The sequence below is a fragment of the Limanda limanda genome, chromosome 8 (genome assembly GCF_963576545.1).
Source record: "Limanda limanda chromosome 8, fLimLim1.1, whole genome shotgun sequence".
Lineage (NCBI taxonomy): Eukaryota > Metazoa > Chordata > Actinopteri > Pleuronectiformes > Pleuronectidae > Limanda > Limanda limanda.
The window spans coordinates 29,044,075-29,060,489 of NC_083643.1; the positions used below are offsets into that span (position 1 = coordinate 29,044,075).

General features: G+C 39.3%; 1 protein-coding gene across 2 annotated transcripts in view; it reads left to right on the forward strand.

Annotated features, from left to right (window-relative positions):
- ripor1 (RHO family interacting cell polarization regulator 1) overlaps positions 1–16,415 on the forward strand; it is a 51,695-nt gene that overhangs the window by 20,479 nt on the left and 14,801 nt on the right. Inside the window, exons 1-4 of one of the 2 annotated variants that reach the window (XM_061077048.1) lie at positions 540–877; positions 11,622–11,745; positions 15,098–15,250; positions 15,936–16,014. In XM_061077048.1, coding sequence (XP_060933031.1) covers positions 859–877; positions 11,622–11,745; positions 15,098–15,250; positions 15,936–16,014 — 375 coding nt within the window. In that variant the 5' untranslated portion in view covers positions 540–858. Of the gene's footprint in view, positions 1–539; positions 878–11,621; positions 11,746–15,097; positions 15,251–15,935; positions 16,015–16,415 lie in introns of those variants that run through there. The other variant, XM_061077049.1, reaches the window with a different exon arrangement.

A 16,415-nucleotide genomic window follows, 5' to 3' on the forward strand; every position in this document is an offset into this window, starting at 1 on the left:
CACAGGCGTGCACCGTCCACAAACACATTCATTTAGCACTTCTGCACTTTTCTATCATATGTCCCTTTCTCACAATGCTGGCACAGCCCAAGGAAACTTTGGTACAACTAAACAACAAGTTTATACAAGTCAAAGTTCTATATAATCTTACTAGTATTGAGGTATTCAATGACCAGGCAAAGATGAAGTATTATCACTGTGTTTTTATGTTAAATTATTTACCATTATTGATTTTTTTGTATGAATTTTATTAATGTTTTGACACCCAATTGATTCTTTAAAAATAACTTACTGCATGTCTGAGAAAAAAGTTGATATTGACTTTTACTGTGGTGGGAGGATGTTGGGTGAAGAATTATGTTGTGTTTTTATCTGTGTGGTCAAAGCGATTTGTTCAATAGGGAGGGCAGGAAAAACTGGTGATGTCAGCAGGGAAGCGAAGGGAGGACCGCCTTGCTTTTCCTTTTCCCTCCTCCCTTCCTACCTCCCCCAACCCTCCCTCCCCTTCCTCGTCTTATCAGTGCGGTAGAGAGAGCAAGAGAGGGGATCAGTAGGAGAGCGGACAAAGTGTTATCAACTGTGACAGTGGAGATGGGGGAAGCAAAAAAGGAGAAACATACCCTGCTAGAGAGAAGCGGAGTGAACTAAGAGAGAAGACAGACGTAGTTATTCCTAATGCTCAACAAAATAAGAGAGACAGATGTAACAGGCAGTGACAAAGTCAAAGAAAGGGAAGCAAGAAATCAGAAAGTATACGGACCCAAGAGTCAGTCTGTTGGCAGTGAGTATTGAGCGCTTGTTCCTGGAACAGGGTGGGACCATCTCTAGGAAGACTCAACTTCAACCACCACATCGACCATGTACAGTGGATATGGAGGTATGAACCTGTGCAGTGTGGCTCAGTGAGACAAGCTCATCTCTAATCATTAACTCAAGTTTGTCAGGATGAACTTGTTGCTGGTTAACATGTGTGTAACTTATTTTGAGTTGTTGGCCAAAGACCACTCTTAACACCAACAAACCAATAAATTCAGTAAAGTTCAGTGAATAGGAATTCGTTTATTTTCAGCCTTTTCTGTAAAGACCATGCTTTCGTAAAAAGAGCAGACTGAATCCTCTAGAGCAGGGGTTTTCAACCGGGGGGCCACGGCCCCCTGGTGGTCCGCGACGGCATTGCAGGGGTCCGCGAAAATTGCTTTGATATTTCAACACATTTCCAGATTACTCTTGAATATCGTGAAAAAATCTGTAATAAGAAAAATATGTCTAAAATAATATAAAGGTGCTGGTGATCATGAGGTTAATCTTAAGTAGTCCTCAATTGTTTGGGGGGCGGTGTGGCCTACGGGGTAGAGTGGGCATTCTCTAATAAGAAGGTTGCCGGTTCAAACCCCACTCTTCCCCATCTGCATGCCGAAGTGTCCTCGACAAGATGCTGAACCCCTAACTGGCCCCTCATAAATGTTGAGTGTACTAAAAATGTAGGTCGCTTTGGACAAAAGCATCAGCTAAATGACATGACATGTAATGTAATGTTGTGTGATATTGTATGATTATCATTTTTGACATATTCTGCATTATTTTGTCACCTTCCCTCTTCAGTTGTAGCCCCAGTTTATGTTGATTGTTATTGATCACCGTTACTTTAACGTTCTCTCAACATGTCAGCTACATGTCTGTACATTTAAGTCATGAACGTTTTATATTGATGTACATATGGTTCTGAGATGCAGTACAACTACAAACTGCATTTTAATTTTGTTTTCAATTCTTAAGCACTGAAAATTAACTGGATAATTACATTTTTCACAGATTTTTCTAGATTTGTTTGAGGTTTTTAAGTAGACATATCTACATTTGTTTGAGGTTTTTAAATAAATCCAACATGGAAAACCAAATGTTAAAACTTCCTTCTATCCACATGCACGCACGCACACACACACGTAGGCACGCACACACATGTAGGCACAACAGTGGGCCGCAAATTAGTTTCTAGTCAGAATGTTGGTCCCTGGGACAAAACCAGTTGAAAGATTGCACAGTCTAGAGCAGACATGGGCAAAGTACGGCCCGCGGGCCATATACGGCCCGTTGGGCTTTTTAATCCGGCCCGCCGAACTTGTCCAAATTATTAAAAAAATATATATATTAAAAAAAAAAAATAATAATAATTTTTTTTTTTTTTTTTTTTAAACCATCAACTTAGTAGGCCTTAAATGGCACGTACTTATAGCACTTTGTAGTTTTGCTTTATTCAGGAAGAAATCTTACTTTCTTGATTCTTGTTGTTCTGGGTTTGAACCCTCGGGGTTGAATGCACTTATTGTAAGTCGCTTTGGATAAAAGCGTCAGCTAAATTAAATTTGCCCGGCAGTGTGGTGTATAGGGCTTGAAAAGGCACATGATCTCCCACTTTTTCCCTTTGCACTGTGAGCCCTTCTGTAAAATGAGAGGATCAAGGAAAAGAAAAGTGGACAATGAGTGCCGAGTGTTTAACACGGAGTCAACAACAAAATACTTTTTCACTGAAGTCAAATCGAAGGCTGTATGCCTGATATGCTGAGAAAGTCGCAGTTTTCATGGAGTACAACATCAGCCGTCACTTTGCTACGAAGCATGCTAACTACGCTAGCAAGCAGTCAACGCAAGAACGGGTGGCTGCAGCTCAGAGGTTGGCAACTAATTTACAGACTCAGCAAAAAAAAAAATTCACAGACAAACTGCGATTAAAGAGTCATCTACCAAGGCATGTTTTTTGGGGGGCATTCGAAATAGCAAAGGCTAGCAAGCCTTTCTCTGAAGGCGAGTTTTTGTTAAATGGCCTTGCAAATAAGTGCTTTGCTACTTGGTAAAGGCCAAATCCTTTCATGTAATGATTTTTCCATGTCATTTATATTAGTTCACAAAAACACTCCATCCATCTGTTCCTGGCCCGGCCCCTCTGTCAAATTTTAGAACCCAATGTGGCCCGCGAGTCAAAAAGTTTGCCCACCCCTGGTCTAGAGGATGTGGGGACTGATTTGGCACACAAATAAAGACAGGGCAGTCATCCTAATAGAATTGATGCTGTGCAAAAACTATAACTACAGAGGTGAACACCTAATTTCCTGGCAGATGTAAATAATCCTTCGTTTGGGCTAATCTCATAGAAGTTTTTAGGCAGTTAATTTCTTATCCAATCTGACTGGTGACTCTATACTTGATGTTTTTTATTTCTCTCTGACCATTGAATGTGCAGTTGTGACTCTCTTGTTCATTTTAATACAGTAGGATTCTGATGTTATCCTACAATAACTGCCCAAGGGGATAGAAAAGATCGCTACTGAGTGAGTTGAGACTTTAGTGGACCCTGCTTGATGTACTTTGAGTATTGTGATTTATTATTATTATTAATATTAATATCAATAATACTTATAATAATATGATTTCTACCGAGACAATTTACTTCCTTGCAGGAGGAAAAAAATATAAAAGAAAAAATTGTGCAACATGTCTGGTAAAATGGTTCATTGTTAAAATATGCTAGAACATATACATAGTACGTTTAAATTGCTCCCAAAAAATAATATGTCCTAATCCATCTCAATCTGTGGGAGAAAAAGTGACTTTCAGATTTTGAAAGAAAATTTAAATGTAATGAACACAGTAAATACTATATGTTAATATTATCAATCAATCAATCAATCAAGTTTTATTTGTATAGCCCACATTCACAAATAACAATTCGTCTCATGGGGCTTTAACATTGTGTGACATCCTCTGTCCTTAACCCTCAACAAGAGTAATCAGTGCACAATATGTGTCTTGTCAAAACATTTTCTTCAAATACAAGGAATCTTTCAAAAATGTCACCTATCCTTCCTTTACACATGATACCAGTGAATCATAGCCTTGAAGTATGGGGACATTCAACAAAAATACAACTTAGCCACAAAACTAGACATCATGCCCACTGCTGCTTACAGGGCTAAAATTATTTTTTAGACACTAGTGTCCTTTTCCTGGAAATGAGCAAGCATCGCTGCACAGTAAAGCTGTGGGGTTATTCCAGTGACTCAGTATAGCCATAAACTGTGCTAGTCTTTTCCTGACCCTGCCCTCGTCTCAGGATGTTACTCCCTCTGGTGTTTCCTTCTCCCACAGTGCCTGGAGCTATGAAGCTGAACTGTATGTACAGTATGTGGGGTTGTGTATGAAATGTGTGGGAAATCATGAACATCAAATGAAGCATCAATGATCTTAGGAGGAAAACAAAAAACTGAACCATCTGTCACTCTGATAAGCATGCAGTATTGTCAGTGTCTACAGTTCACCAGGAGAAACCAATTAGCTGTTTTTTTCATATTCTGTAAACTGCCCTTGTCTCTGCTGTGGTGGCAGCAGGGACCCTCATTCCCCTCATCTCTTGTAGTTCTTGGCTGGAAGCGAATGTACCTCAGTGTTTCTTATCATTAACTGCAAAATACAAACATTTAATCAAACCTAATTTTTACACCGTAATCATCTTTAGGTTAAAGGACTCAAAAAATACAAATATAAAGACTGAAATTAGATGCAAGATACCCGTACAAAACCATACAGGCACAGTTTGCTCTAATCTGTGCCTTAGTGGTTTCCGATTCATCTACTCTTCATTTGTCTGATAGGCTCTATAAGTGTTGTTTTCATGGTACAATCGATGAGTCTTTCAGGTAAAATATGTGACTCGTGCAGGCTTCTGTTAATATGGAGCACAAACTGTTAATGCACTCTGGACTGTACTGTGGTACTGAATTTTTTACATTTTTAGTATAAGAGTAAGTCAGTGATATTCAGTATGTCTGACTTTGCACCCATCCGCCAACTTCTACAAATATCATTAGCCAATGTTGCCTCAGCTTGTATGTTAAGCCTAACTGGATATGAAAATATTTTTTTTGGCGACAACTGAAAAGCTTACATTTAATCATTTTACATTTTATCAGCCAATTGAGACCGGAAGACCACAGGCATGTGTGTGTTCTTTCTCTCTCTCTGTGTGTGTGTGTGTGTGTTTGTGTGTTTATGTGTATTATTAATTATTTTAGAAGCTTCAGTTACAATTTCCAGTTTTTGTACTTTTGTTTTACCTTTCAAGATTTACAGTGACTGACATTTAGTTTGACAAAAGTTTCCTGTTGTAGTGAACAATGTCCTGCACTTTAAAGCTATTACATTTCAGTTGTGTATAACTTTCAAACTTAATCATTGTCAGGGTGTTTTTCTTCAGTTTGAAATAAGTATATTAAATTGCAAGGATTGATTGTAGTTGTGGTCAGAAGTCAGAAGTCAAAATTGAGAACTGAGAAATGATTAACCTGAGCTGTTAAAAAAAATCTATGTCAATAACACAGGAATTATCCATTCATATTGGTTTATGTCTCAGTTTGAATCTCAGGGATATCAGCAGCACTTTGTTTGTTGTCAGATGTGTGGAAATTCAAGTTGTTGTTAATTGTGACGTGTGTCTGAGTGGCTTGCTGTGTTTCTGAGGACGATGGGCTCAAACTAGCTTCAATGCCAATGCTCCTGGTGCTTTAAAAATGAAGTGAGGTGTTATTTCCTGTCTTTGTTGGCACCATTTTTCAGCATTGTTAATGATACACACCATCAGTATGTGTATTTTAGCAGCTCAGTTATTTTTGAAACTATATCATCCACAACAGGTCTAAATGCAGACAGGCAGTCTTTTTTAAGATGAAGGTGGTTGTGAATGTTGGAAGAGCTCCTGTCTGAGCCTCCTCAGTCCAAGCTCTGCTGCTAACACAACAACACTTGTTGTGGACTGTCCATTCATGAAGGACTGCTAAAGTATTGATTAGAAACACTAACCTATCACTAATGTGTTTGGTTTATAGTCTAGTCTAGTCTAGTCTTTGTATCAAAATTTGAATGTTGTTACTCATCTGTGGAAAAAGATTACAAACTTTAGTTTTTATAACAAATGGCTTAGTGTTTGTTGAGTAAACTTGCTGTGCTTTGTGTGTGTGTGTGTGTGTGTGTGTGTGTGTGTGTGTGTGTGTGTGTGTGTGTGTGTGTGTGTGTGTGTGTGTGTGTGTGTGTGTGTGTGTGTGTGTGTGTGTGAACGGACGGACATTTTTCCAGAATGGTCTGGGAGAGGGAGGCCAAAGAGCATCAAACAATAGGCATGGTGTCACACACTGGCTCAGCAGAGTGTGTGTGTGTGGCACAGAGCCACAGTCTCACTGTTTATATGAGAACATCAATAGCAGAGGAGATGGTGTGACTGGAGTCTGTTGTTTTCATTGGGCAGGACAGCATCTCTGTTTGGATCAGGTATGTTTGGATTAACTGATGGACTTCTGGATAAAGTAGTTGAAGTTTAAACGGAGCCAATTGATCATTGAACTTGGATGTTGGCTGAATAGCCAATGAAAGTCTGTTATAAGGCTGGAAATAGGAGGCAGGACAGTGGGTTGTGACGGGGAGAAATGTGCCATCTACCACTGGCCTGTCTGAACTGGGACAGAGACATGGCGTCCCATCAAGGTTGGTGTTTTATTAGGGTGTAGGGTTACTTAACATAACACAACTCCACAGTTAGGAACATTTTTTCATGGTTGAGTAAATTTTGATACAGCAGGTAAACAAGAGAAATGCAGAAGATAACATTTTTGTCATTTGTTTTGAAAAATGTAAATATTAAATGGTGGGTCACCGGCTGCAGTTCATGTTTGAACATTTTTTAATATGTTACTTTTACATTTACATATTTTAGAGAACAAAAAAATCTTCAGCTTACTCTCTTGAGACACATGTCTATAACAGTTGATGTGTACGAAGCAGGAAAACAGTTCTGTGTTAAAAGCTGCATCCGATCCATGTGCAGCTTCTGAGATTAGCTGTTTAAGCTGTTTCATTTTTATTTAAATTCTTTAGAATCGTTGACACAATTTTTATATGATAATCTTGAGATATTTTTCATGTACTGGCTTCTGTATGCAGCATCTGTTTAGCTCTTTTATATAAGATTAAGACGTTTCATAGATATACAACTAGTTTCCGTCTGACATGGTCTTCATTCTTCCGTCCAGAGCACACATTGTTTAAATAGATAATGCACCTGCACCTATCTGAGAACCCGGGTGTGTTGGTCCTAATACGAGGTGTGGTCAGGTGTCATTTTATCTTGAGGCAGCAGAAAAAAATTGACCAACAAAAACTGGTCTAAAGTCAGTGCAACATCACTTAATTGTCATTTTAAGGTCATATTGTCAAGATAGTAAAATCCACCTGCGTAGGCGGGTGCACAACACTCAAATTCCCTGCTTTTTATACACAGATGATCTTCTTGTCTGCAAATTTACAACCGTGGCAAATCCACCATTATATCTCAGAACACCAAGGTGACAGCCTACCGGGGAGATGCCACTCTGATTGGTTTATTTCACCAAACACACCCATTCTTCACTAGGGACTTATTACAACCCTTTGAACCATGCGCATTTTTTTCTGCTGTTAAACTAGAACAAAATTGATTTGGACATTAAATCCATTAATCATTATCTCCTCACCGCTATGCCGATGGAGGGGTGGGTAAAGTGTTTGAGTCCACAAAACACTTTTGGAGTCTCAGGGGTAAACAGCATTCTAATACAATTGAAGTAAATTGTGACCCACTCTTCAGACTTTAAAAAAAACTGAGAAAAAACATACCATGCATCCATACTGCTCGTGTGGTGTCATCAAAGTGTACGCAAGCCTCGACATTCATATTCGACTCGAAACGGCATAATTTACACATTGTTTTACAGTCCTTCTGATATCCTCTCTGGAGTCGCGTTCACATTATCACGGACACACTGTAAAACCGCACACACTCGAATGAATTTGAATATGAATGTTGGGCCCTGCGGACACTTGGATGACAGCAGTATGGATGCATGTTATGTCTTTTTTCTGTTGTTTTATTACGTCTAAAGAAGAGTTCACTTTAGCTGCAACACTGTTTACCCCTGAGACTCCTAAAGTGTTTTGTGGACTGAAACACTTCACCCATCCCCTCCAACATCATAGTGAGTAGATGGGTGAACTTTCTTTTTTACATTTAAATATCCCTTTAAATCTCTGAGTTATTAGTTACGCAAAGATGAACTGCCTTGTCAACAACCCAAGACGATTTATCTGGTGGCTGATAGTGGCTGATTGTGTTGGATCCAGTATGAGCCAACATTTACACCTGCTTTGTTTGTGCACTCGATACCTCAGACAGGCTCAGCCCCTCTCTCAAGTGTGTTTTTTTCCTGTCTGTCACCCTCTCTCACCCACTCCTCTGTCTGTGTGACTATTCAAACTAGGTTAAGTCAACAAATCCATTAAAATATCGAACTGGTTCTCACACATACCTTCATAATGATTTTCTAAGGCGGAAGTAACACAAAAATCCCTGTATGTAACATGTTGTTATTCAGAATAAATGTTTCATGATTAACATTTAAGTATTATTGTGAAAATTGTACAATCAGTTCACTGATTATAAATACTGCTAAGTACTCTGTCCATCCCTCGCGATTTAGTTGAACTCCACCAGAACTGACCTCAGCCCTCAGGACTATCTCCCTTTGTTCAACTTCCTGTCAGGAGAGGCAGTTGAATCTGACTTCCTGTAGGATTGTGACATTTCCTGTTCTGACAGAGGGGTGGGGGGCGTCATTTTGCAAATACTTTTCAGCTGTTGGAAGAGACAGGATACAGGACAGTGGATAGGCCACAGTAGGAAAACCCTAGCTGACAAAAATCCACCAGTGACTGAAGTCACAATAACAAAACACAGCTTCAGGTCATAGACTTCACATGATGGTTAAGGCCACAAAATGGAAAATGGAACAGGGATGTCCGCAAAATGTTGCCTAGACAACAAATAAACATTTGACATAAGGTATCCAGATAGTATTCACTGGTTTTACCTAGTACTAAGAGTATGCCCAATAACACTCACTATATCAGTTGTATATGCATGGGCTTTCACAAGCAGCCTGGAAACCTACAAACACAAACTGTCTATCAGAGCTGCCACTGCGTTTTCGAGAATCCAGGTCTGTGCATTAGAATCCAGGTTGTGTACTTAGTTTTTGCCCCAATTAGATTGTATGGAGAATATTGTGTACTAGACAACATATTGTTCATGAATACACTCACATTGCACGGGCACAGCCTTAGTAGTCTTAGCAGCCCCATAATGCGGTGACTGATATGCCGAGAAAAAAAGGAGCTATCTCTCCAGAGAAAACTGAAGCTTAGAATTTTTTTGGTTTATCTTGATCTGTGTGAAGAATTGATAATACCAGAGGTTAGATTCACCAGGAATTCCAATCTAAAACTCAGTCAGTCTAATGCAACAGTCCTGTAATAACTCCCCTTCTAATGTTCAGTTATGAATTTGGCTTTAGAGAGGTCATTTTGGAAGAAAGTGTATGTGGTGCTGTTGGACGATTTGCATTGTATACAGAGATGTTTCTGTTATTTATTTAAGTTCTCGGGTGGACAAAATAATAGAAACATCAGATTCAGCACCAGCCACTTCATCATCCCAACAGACCATGAAGTTGACCTAATGTGCGCAGAGGAGTTTTAACTAGGTGTGCATATAAACTGTCAACTGAGTGTATGTTGCACATTGAACACAGTCAGATTTCTATCATATGCAAATCACTATACAATGGTAAACTGACTACATTTATGCAGCAATTCTCTGGTCTGAACTCCCACTTAAAGCAATTTTCATGAGGAGTCACTTTCACCAATTCACACACACATTTATAAGCACCACAGGTCCCCATGGTATAAGACAAAGATCCTGGACCTTAGCATGGTGAAAATTCACCTGCTCAGCATATAAGTGAGACGAATTCTGGATTTTCTTGAACATTGTGCAGCATTCTGAGCATAAGTGTGTTTCTCTTTGGCTTTGTGTGCTCAGTTCTCTTCAGACGTTACACTTTGAATTGGAATGATGTGACACACATGAAACTTTCCTATCTCTGCTATGGTCCATGAATTAAAACTTGATCATACAAAGAATGCTCATGCACACTGGGGTAAACACTTTGGGATTGTTGTAAGGTTACAATGTTAAAGCAAGGGCGACTGGCAGCACCATGTACAGCTGTAATAATTCAGTACATCCCTGCAGTTTTTGTCTCCGAGCTAAACAGTCAGCTGAGAATTAGATTATTAACAGGCAGTTTCAGTCAACCTGTCCCTCTATGTGAGGGACTCCGCCAAGGAGCTTATTCATAATTTGTTGTTGTTGTCTGTTTTTTCAGCAGCCAAGCTATACAATGCAGAAATCAAGTTAGAGAGGTCTTATGTTATTATGAAAAGTGTTGAAAAAAGTGTTGAAAAAAATGTTGGTTCATTAAACAGGCAGGTCAAATTCAGTAGATAATGAATGGGAAACACTGCTTCGACGTGCTGGGATTCCACATTAGCCTTGGCAGAGGTGTGCCATTCCAGTTAAAATAAAACATAACAGTGTCCTGTATAAAACATAACACAACTTCTATTTCTTGCATCCACCAAATCATGAAAGATGCAGGGTCCAGTACACAAATTCAAATGAAGCCATGTTTGTATGTGGGTGTTTGTTTGTTTTTTGGGGGGGAGGGTCATATCACATCATATCACCATGTCCTGTACAGCCCTGAGTCTAGATGCTATGAGGAGCAGAATGTGACGTGGCGTTTACCGTGACATCATACTTCACTGTCACTCTGTACTCACATGACTGATATATATATAAGTGTGACTCCAGACATGGAGCTGGATGCATACTGTCAGAACACAGCTGCTCGTTTTTCTTGGGCACTTCTGGTTTAATATATTATTAAATGACTCACTTTAAGTTATACATTCGAGAAGTATCAGTTATATTAGATTATCTGCTGAATAATAAGAACCTAAAACACAAAGGGAAAATAAAAGTACATTTTCATATGTATGTGATCACACAGATATTATTGCTAGTTGCATTACAGTGAAATATTGGAAGTAAATGAAAAGTCAAAGTAAAAAGCTTTCATGCTAACTCTGAACCACAAGCCAAGAACAAAAGCTTTTTATTAAATTACTTACAATTTAAAAATGCTCCTAAATCTCTAGAGTAAATCAGCAGTGGCTCAGGGGATCAAGCAGGTCATCCTCCTACCAGAAGATCGGTCGTTTGATGCCTGGCTCCTCCAGACGGCATTCCGAATTGTCCAAGGACTGTGCCTGAGGCTGTGTTTTGCTAAACGTCAAGTTTTTTACACAAATAAAATTATTATAATTATATAACCTTGTTTTTTTCTGATCCAGATATGCAAATCAGATGCAGGAGCACCTCGACAGCGACTGCAAAGCTGATTTGCATGTGACTCTAATATCCCTTCTTGGATTCCAACTGAGACCCTTGTATTGTCTTTGCTTATTTCCTGTCCATATCCACTGTCAGACTTGAACTGTACAAATAACTCCTCAAAAAAGTTTTTTAAAGTTATAGAGTAAGGATAGCTGTGTTCTCAAATGTGTGTGTGATTCATGACAAAGAAAATAAACATGATTGGTGTGTCCCCAATACTCGTCTTTTCCTCTGCTCTGAACAGGGAGTCCGTCCCGAACTCTCTCCACCATGTCCCTGTCCGTTCGCCCAGTCAGACGCCTCACCTCCAGATCCATCACTAGGAGCCAGAGTTTTACTGGAGTCAACAACTACGACAAGCCCTACAGGTACACACATACACTCAGTGTGTAAGTGTGGAAATTTACTTTTTGGTGTAATATGATTTTTTTGTCACAAACCTTTCAGGGGTAAACAGTCACTACGTTTACATGATGGCATAAACCCGATTTCGGCTGAAGCCCGGTTTCTCTATCCATGGGGGGTTAACTGCTCTATCTCAGGGTACATGGCACTGAGAAATTCGACTCTTGTCCGAAAGCATTTCATACCCCGCTACGATAGGTGGCGCTGTTTTCTTTACAGCTAGTGGTGACTACCAACAAAAAACAACAACAGCCTTCAACTCAGCATGCGAGAAAGATGACGAACGGAGAGCAAGGTGAAGCTACGTCCCTCTACATGATGTTGTGCATGTTTACTCTAGGAGTACTGCGAATGCGAACGGGTCACGGCCAGGGAGGGAGGGGGGGGGGGCAGGATCTCAAGCATGCGCAAAGACGTTATCTCCAGTTGTTGTCTAGCTTCCAGAGTTACATGCGCGCGTTGTCCGATATACAGCCAAATCCGATCTACTTATCTGGGGGTGGTTATCCGACTTCAGTCGGACACAAGAAATCTAGATTTGTGGAGTTACATGACATGGATCTTCGGTTGAAACCCGACAACGCCAGAAATCGGGTTTCAATCGGACACATGTAACCGCAGTGAGTGTTGCAGCCGAATCCAATACAATTGAAGCCATATTGACCACCTCTTCAGGCATAATAAAACAAAAGAAAAACCATAAAATGCGTCCATACTACTCGTGTGGTGTCATCCAAGTGTTCGCAAGCCCCGACATTCATATTTGACTTGAAATTAGTTCATTCACACCGTGTTTTAAGCGGAAAAGTCCACTGTTAGTGGCTAAGCTAGCAGACATAGCCACACGAACGTGAATACCATGCGTGCCCTTGGGCGAGAGTGGGTGTGGTGAGTCGATAATGACTGAACATTCTTTTTCTGTGAACTATCCCTTAAGTCCAGTATTTCACTTTTAAAACCTCTTTTTACAAATGAATTGTGTATATACACTACCGTTCAAAAGTTTAGTGTAACTTAGAAATTTCCTTATTTTTCTGAGACTGGCCAATAAAAAGAAAAGATTGATATGGGAAAAGAACACAGACATTGGACAGAGGAAGATTGGAAAAAAGTGTTATGGACAGACAAATCAAAGTTTGAGGTGTTTGGATCACACAGAAGAACATTTGTGAGACGCAGAACAAGTGAAAAGATGCTGGAAGAGTGCCTGACGCCATCTGTCAAGCATGGTGGAGGTAATATGATGGTCTGGGGCTGCTTTGGTGCTGGTAAAGTGGGAGATTTGTACAAGGTAAAAGGGATTTTAAATAAGGAAGGCTATCACTCCATTTTGCAACGCCATGCGATACCCTGTGAACAGCGCTTGATTGGAGCCAATTTCCTCCTACAACAGGACAATGACCCAAAGCACACCTCCAAATTATGCAAGAACTATTCAGGGAAGAAGCAGGCAGCTGGTATGCTCTCTGTAATGGAGTGGCCAGCGCAGTCCCCAGATCTCAACCCCATTGAGCTGTTGTGGGAGCAGCTTGACCGTATGGTAGGCAAGAAGTGCCCATCAAGCCAATCCAACTTGTGGGAGGTGCTTCAGGAAGCGTGGGGTGACATTTTTTACAGATTATCTCAACAAATTAACAGCTACAATGCCAAAGGTCTGCAATGCTGTAAATTGAGAATTCTTTGACGAAAGCAAAGTTTGAAGAACGAAATTAATATCTCAAGTAAAAATAATTATTTCTAGCCTTGTCAATGTCTTGACTATATTTTCTATTAATCATTTATCATTTGATAAATAAAAGTGAGTTTTCATGGAAAACACGAAATTGTCTGGGTGACCTCAAACTTTTGAACGGTAGTATTTACGTACAAAAAATCCAAAAAGTGGACAGCTCTGAGTTCATCAGTTCACCTGTGTCTGCAGTGACCTTTTGTAAATAAACACAACATTTCTGTTCACAAAGTTTGTAAAGACTCATAGTCATAGTTCATCGAAACAATAGCTGACTTAAAGCTGTCCGATTATGATAAGATCACCTGAGACACAGGTTATTAGGCCCACAAACTACCTAAGCCCTTATCAGCCATTAGATTAGATTAGATTAGATTAGATTTCTTTATTTATCCACACAACGGGGAAATTCACTTGTTACAGCAAAAAGAGAAAAACAGAATTTAAATAACAGTGCCGAAGCAACATTATTAGTGTATATGAATTCCTGTGTTATGTACATACACAGACAGCATTACCACAGATGTGGCACTTATTCTAATAGTAGTTGTTGCCTGGCTGCACTACCCTACATTCACAATTTGTTTCCTGTGCTTAACAAGGTGCAAGATCCTCTGCTTTTAATCCTCAGCAAGAGTAAGAAAAAACTGCCAAAAAAAACTAGAAACCTCATAGAGTGAGGAATCCCTCTCCTAGGACGGACAGATGTGCAATAGATGCACATGTCAACAAAATCCAAATATTTACAGCATTGGAGACGAGTAAGCCTGAATTCTTGAATTGCATTGATAAAGGGTGATATGGTACTATGAGCTACGGTATGATGGTGCCATAGGATTCAGGGCTTTGTATTGTAAATGAAAAGTCATCCCTCTTCCTGGTCTTCTTGTCAGGACACGTGCTGGCAACATGGTCAAGCTATATAGCCTTTAAAGACTTACTGTTGGAGTATACAATCAGTCTGGACATAAAAAAAACATGAAAAAATGTTATGCAGTTTTTTTGAGACTGTGATTTTGAAATGTTATTTGGGTAAAAAAGGGGTAGTCCTTGAAGTTTCTTTTGAATAAGATTTTAAAAACAAGATTAATTATGTGGTGCATAACTAACGTTAAAAACATTGTATTCAGTGAAGTACTATTTATTAATGTACATAATTTTATTTATTACAAAATTACAAAATAACTGTGTTCTTGGGCAAGATGCTGAACCCCGTATTGCCCTCATAGAACAAAAAAGTGCTGCTAATAGATGCACTGTATGAATGTGTGTGTGAATGGGTGAATGGCAAACTGTACTGTAAAGTGCTTTGAGTGGTCATCAAGACTAGAAAAAAGGTATAAAAATATATAAACCATTTTACAAGAAATGCTTCACAATATGTTACTTGATGTTGTTATATCATGTAACATCCGCTAACATCTCTTATAAAAACAAAAGACTTTAATTTCAACAACAATAATTTCAACAACTTAAAGTCGGTACATCATGGAGAGTATCCCCTTCATTACTGATTATTAAATGTTAAAAATATATTTTTGAGTGTCATGTTTTCATGTAATGAGCTGGTGCTGCTGATGTTGCAGGAACCTCTCGGTGTTCAGCACCCCAGGTCTTTGTAGAAAGCCCAGCAGAGCCAGCAGGATGTTCACTATGTCCACCAAGTCTAACCCACCACCAAAAGTTCCACAACCAGAGCGACTGGATCAGGTCTATGAGGCACTGAGGAAAGGCCTTCAGTAAGTACACACACACACACACACACACACACACACACACACACACACACACACACACACAATATTGCAGTGACTTATATTATTAGTTTAGTTCTAGTACTGTGCTCCCACTCTGACTATTGTCTAGAATAAGAAGAAATTTCATCATTTGATAATAAATCCACCTCATTGGATTTTGTAACATCATCAATTTCGGTTAAGAAAGGTTTTCACAGACTTCAAACGTATATACATGTGTGTCTACACTGAAAAGGGCAAATAGTGGGTAACATGCTAACATAAGGCTTAGAGATCCCATTAAAGCCTTTTCACTCAGCCATAACCAAATGTTGGATCTTTATTATCAATAGCTCATTGGTTTGAACTTAAAGGATTAGTTTCACATTTAGGAAAAAAGTCTAACTCACTTTGTTTACAATAGTTAAATGATAGTATGATTCTGTCTGTAACTGTTGTGATGTAATACCTTTTGATATTTTGGGTTTAATAAGAGAAATATTATGACCTTTGGTTACTGATAGCCCTAAATTATCAAATTTGTAAATTGTTTTAGGTGTCAGGTGGATATGTCATTTCCTGATGAGCAGAACAATAGGTTAACCATCAGTGAGGCATAGTCAGGTGCAGAGTTAAATCATGTCTTCTTTGTGTGTGTGCGTGTGCGTGTGTGTGTGTGCTTTCTCAGGTCTTACCTGCATGTTCATCAGATGGACTTGGACAACCTCAGCAGACAAATCAAAGAATCAAAGAGGAACTCCAGACTGGTACGTCAAGTCTGCTTCACAGTCTCCTTTTGTTGAATTATTTTTTCACTTTTTCACTTTTGGGTGAGAGTGTTTTGGCATGTTGATAACGTAACACTGTTTTAATCTGCACTGTAAGCATTCTTGACATCTTGGTAACTGCCTATAATTTTTTTGTTCAATAATGGCACGATCTTCGTTTATATTGCTTCCTTATAAGCCCTTCTTTCACTATGAAATTCTGTGTGTCAGTGGGACTGAAATTTCACAGAAGGATGAAGTCTTGATTTACAGATCAAAGGAAGGTGCATCTGACACTGCTCAAGCTGAACAGAAAGAGGGTAGCTCCTACAAACTTCCTGGTAGCTATGGGTAGTGTTCCAGAGGCAGTGGTGGAATGACAGGAAAGACACAGAGAGAGC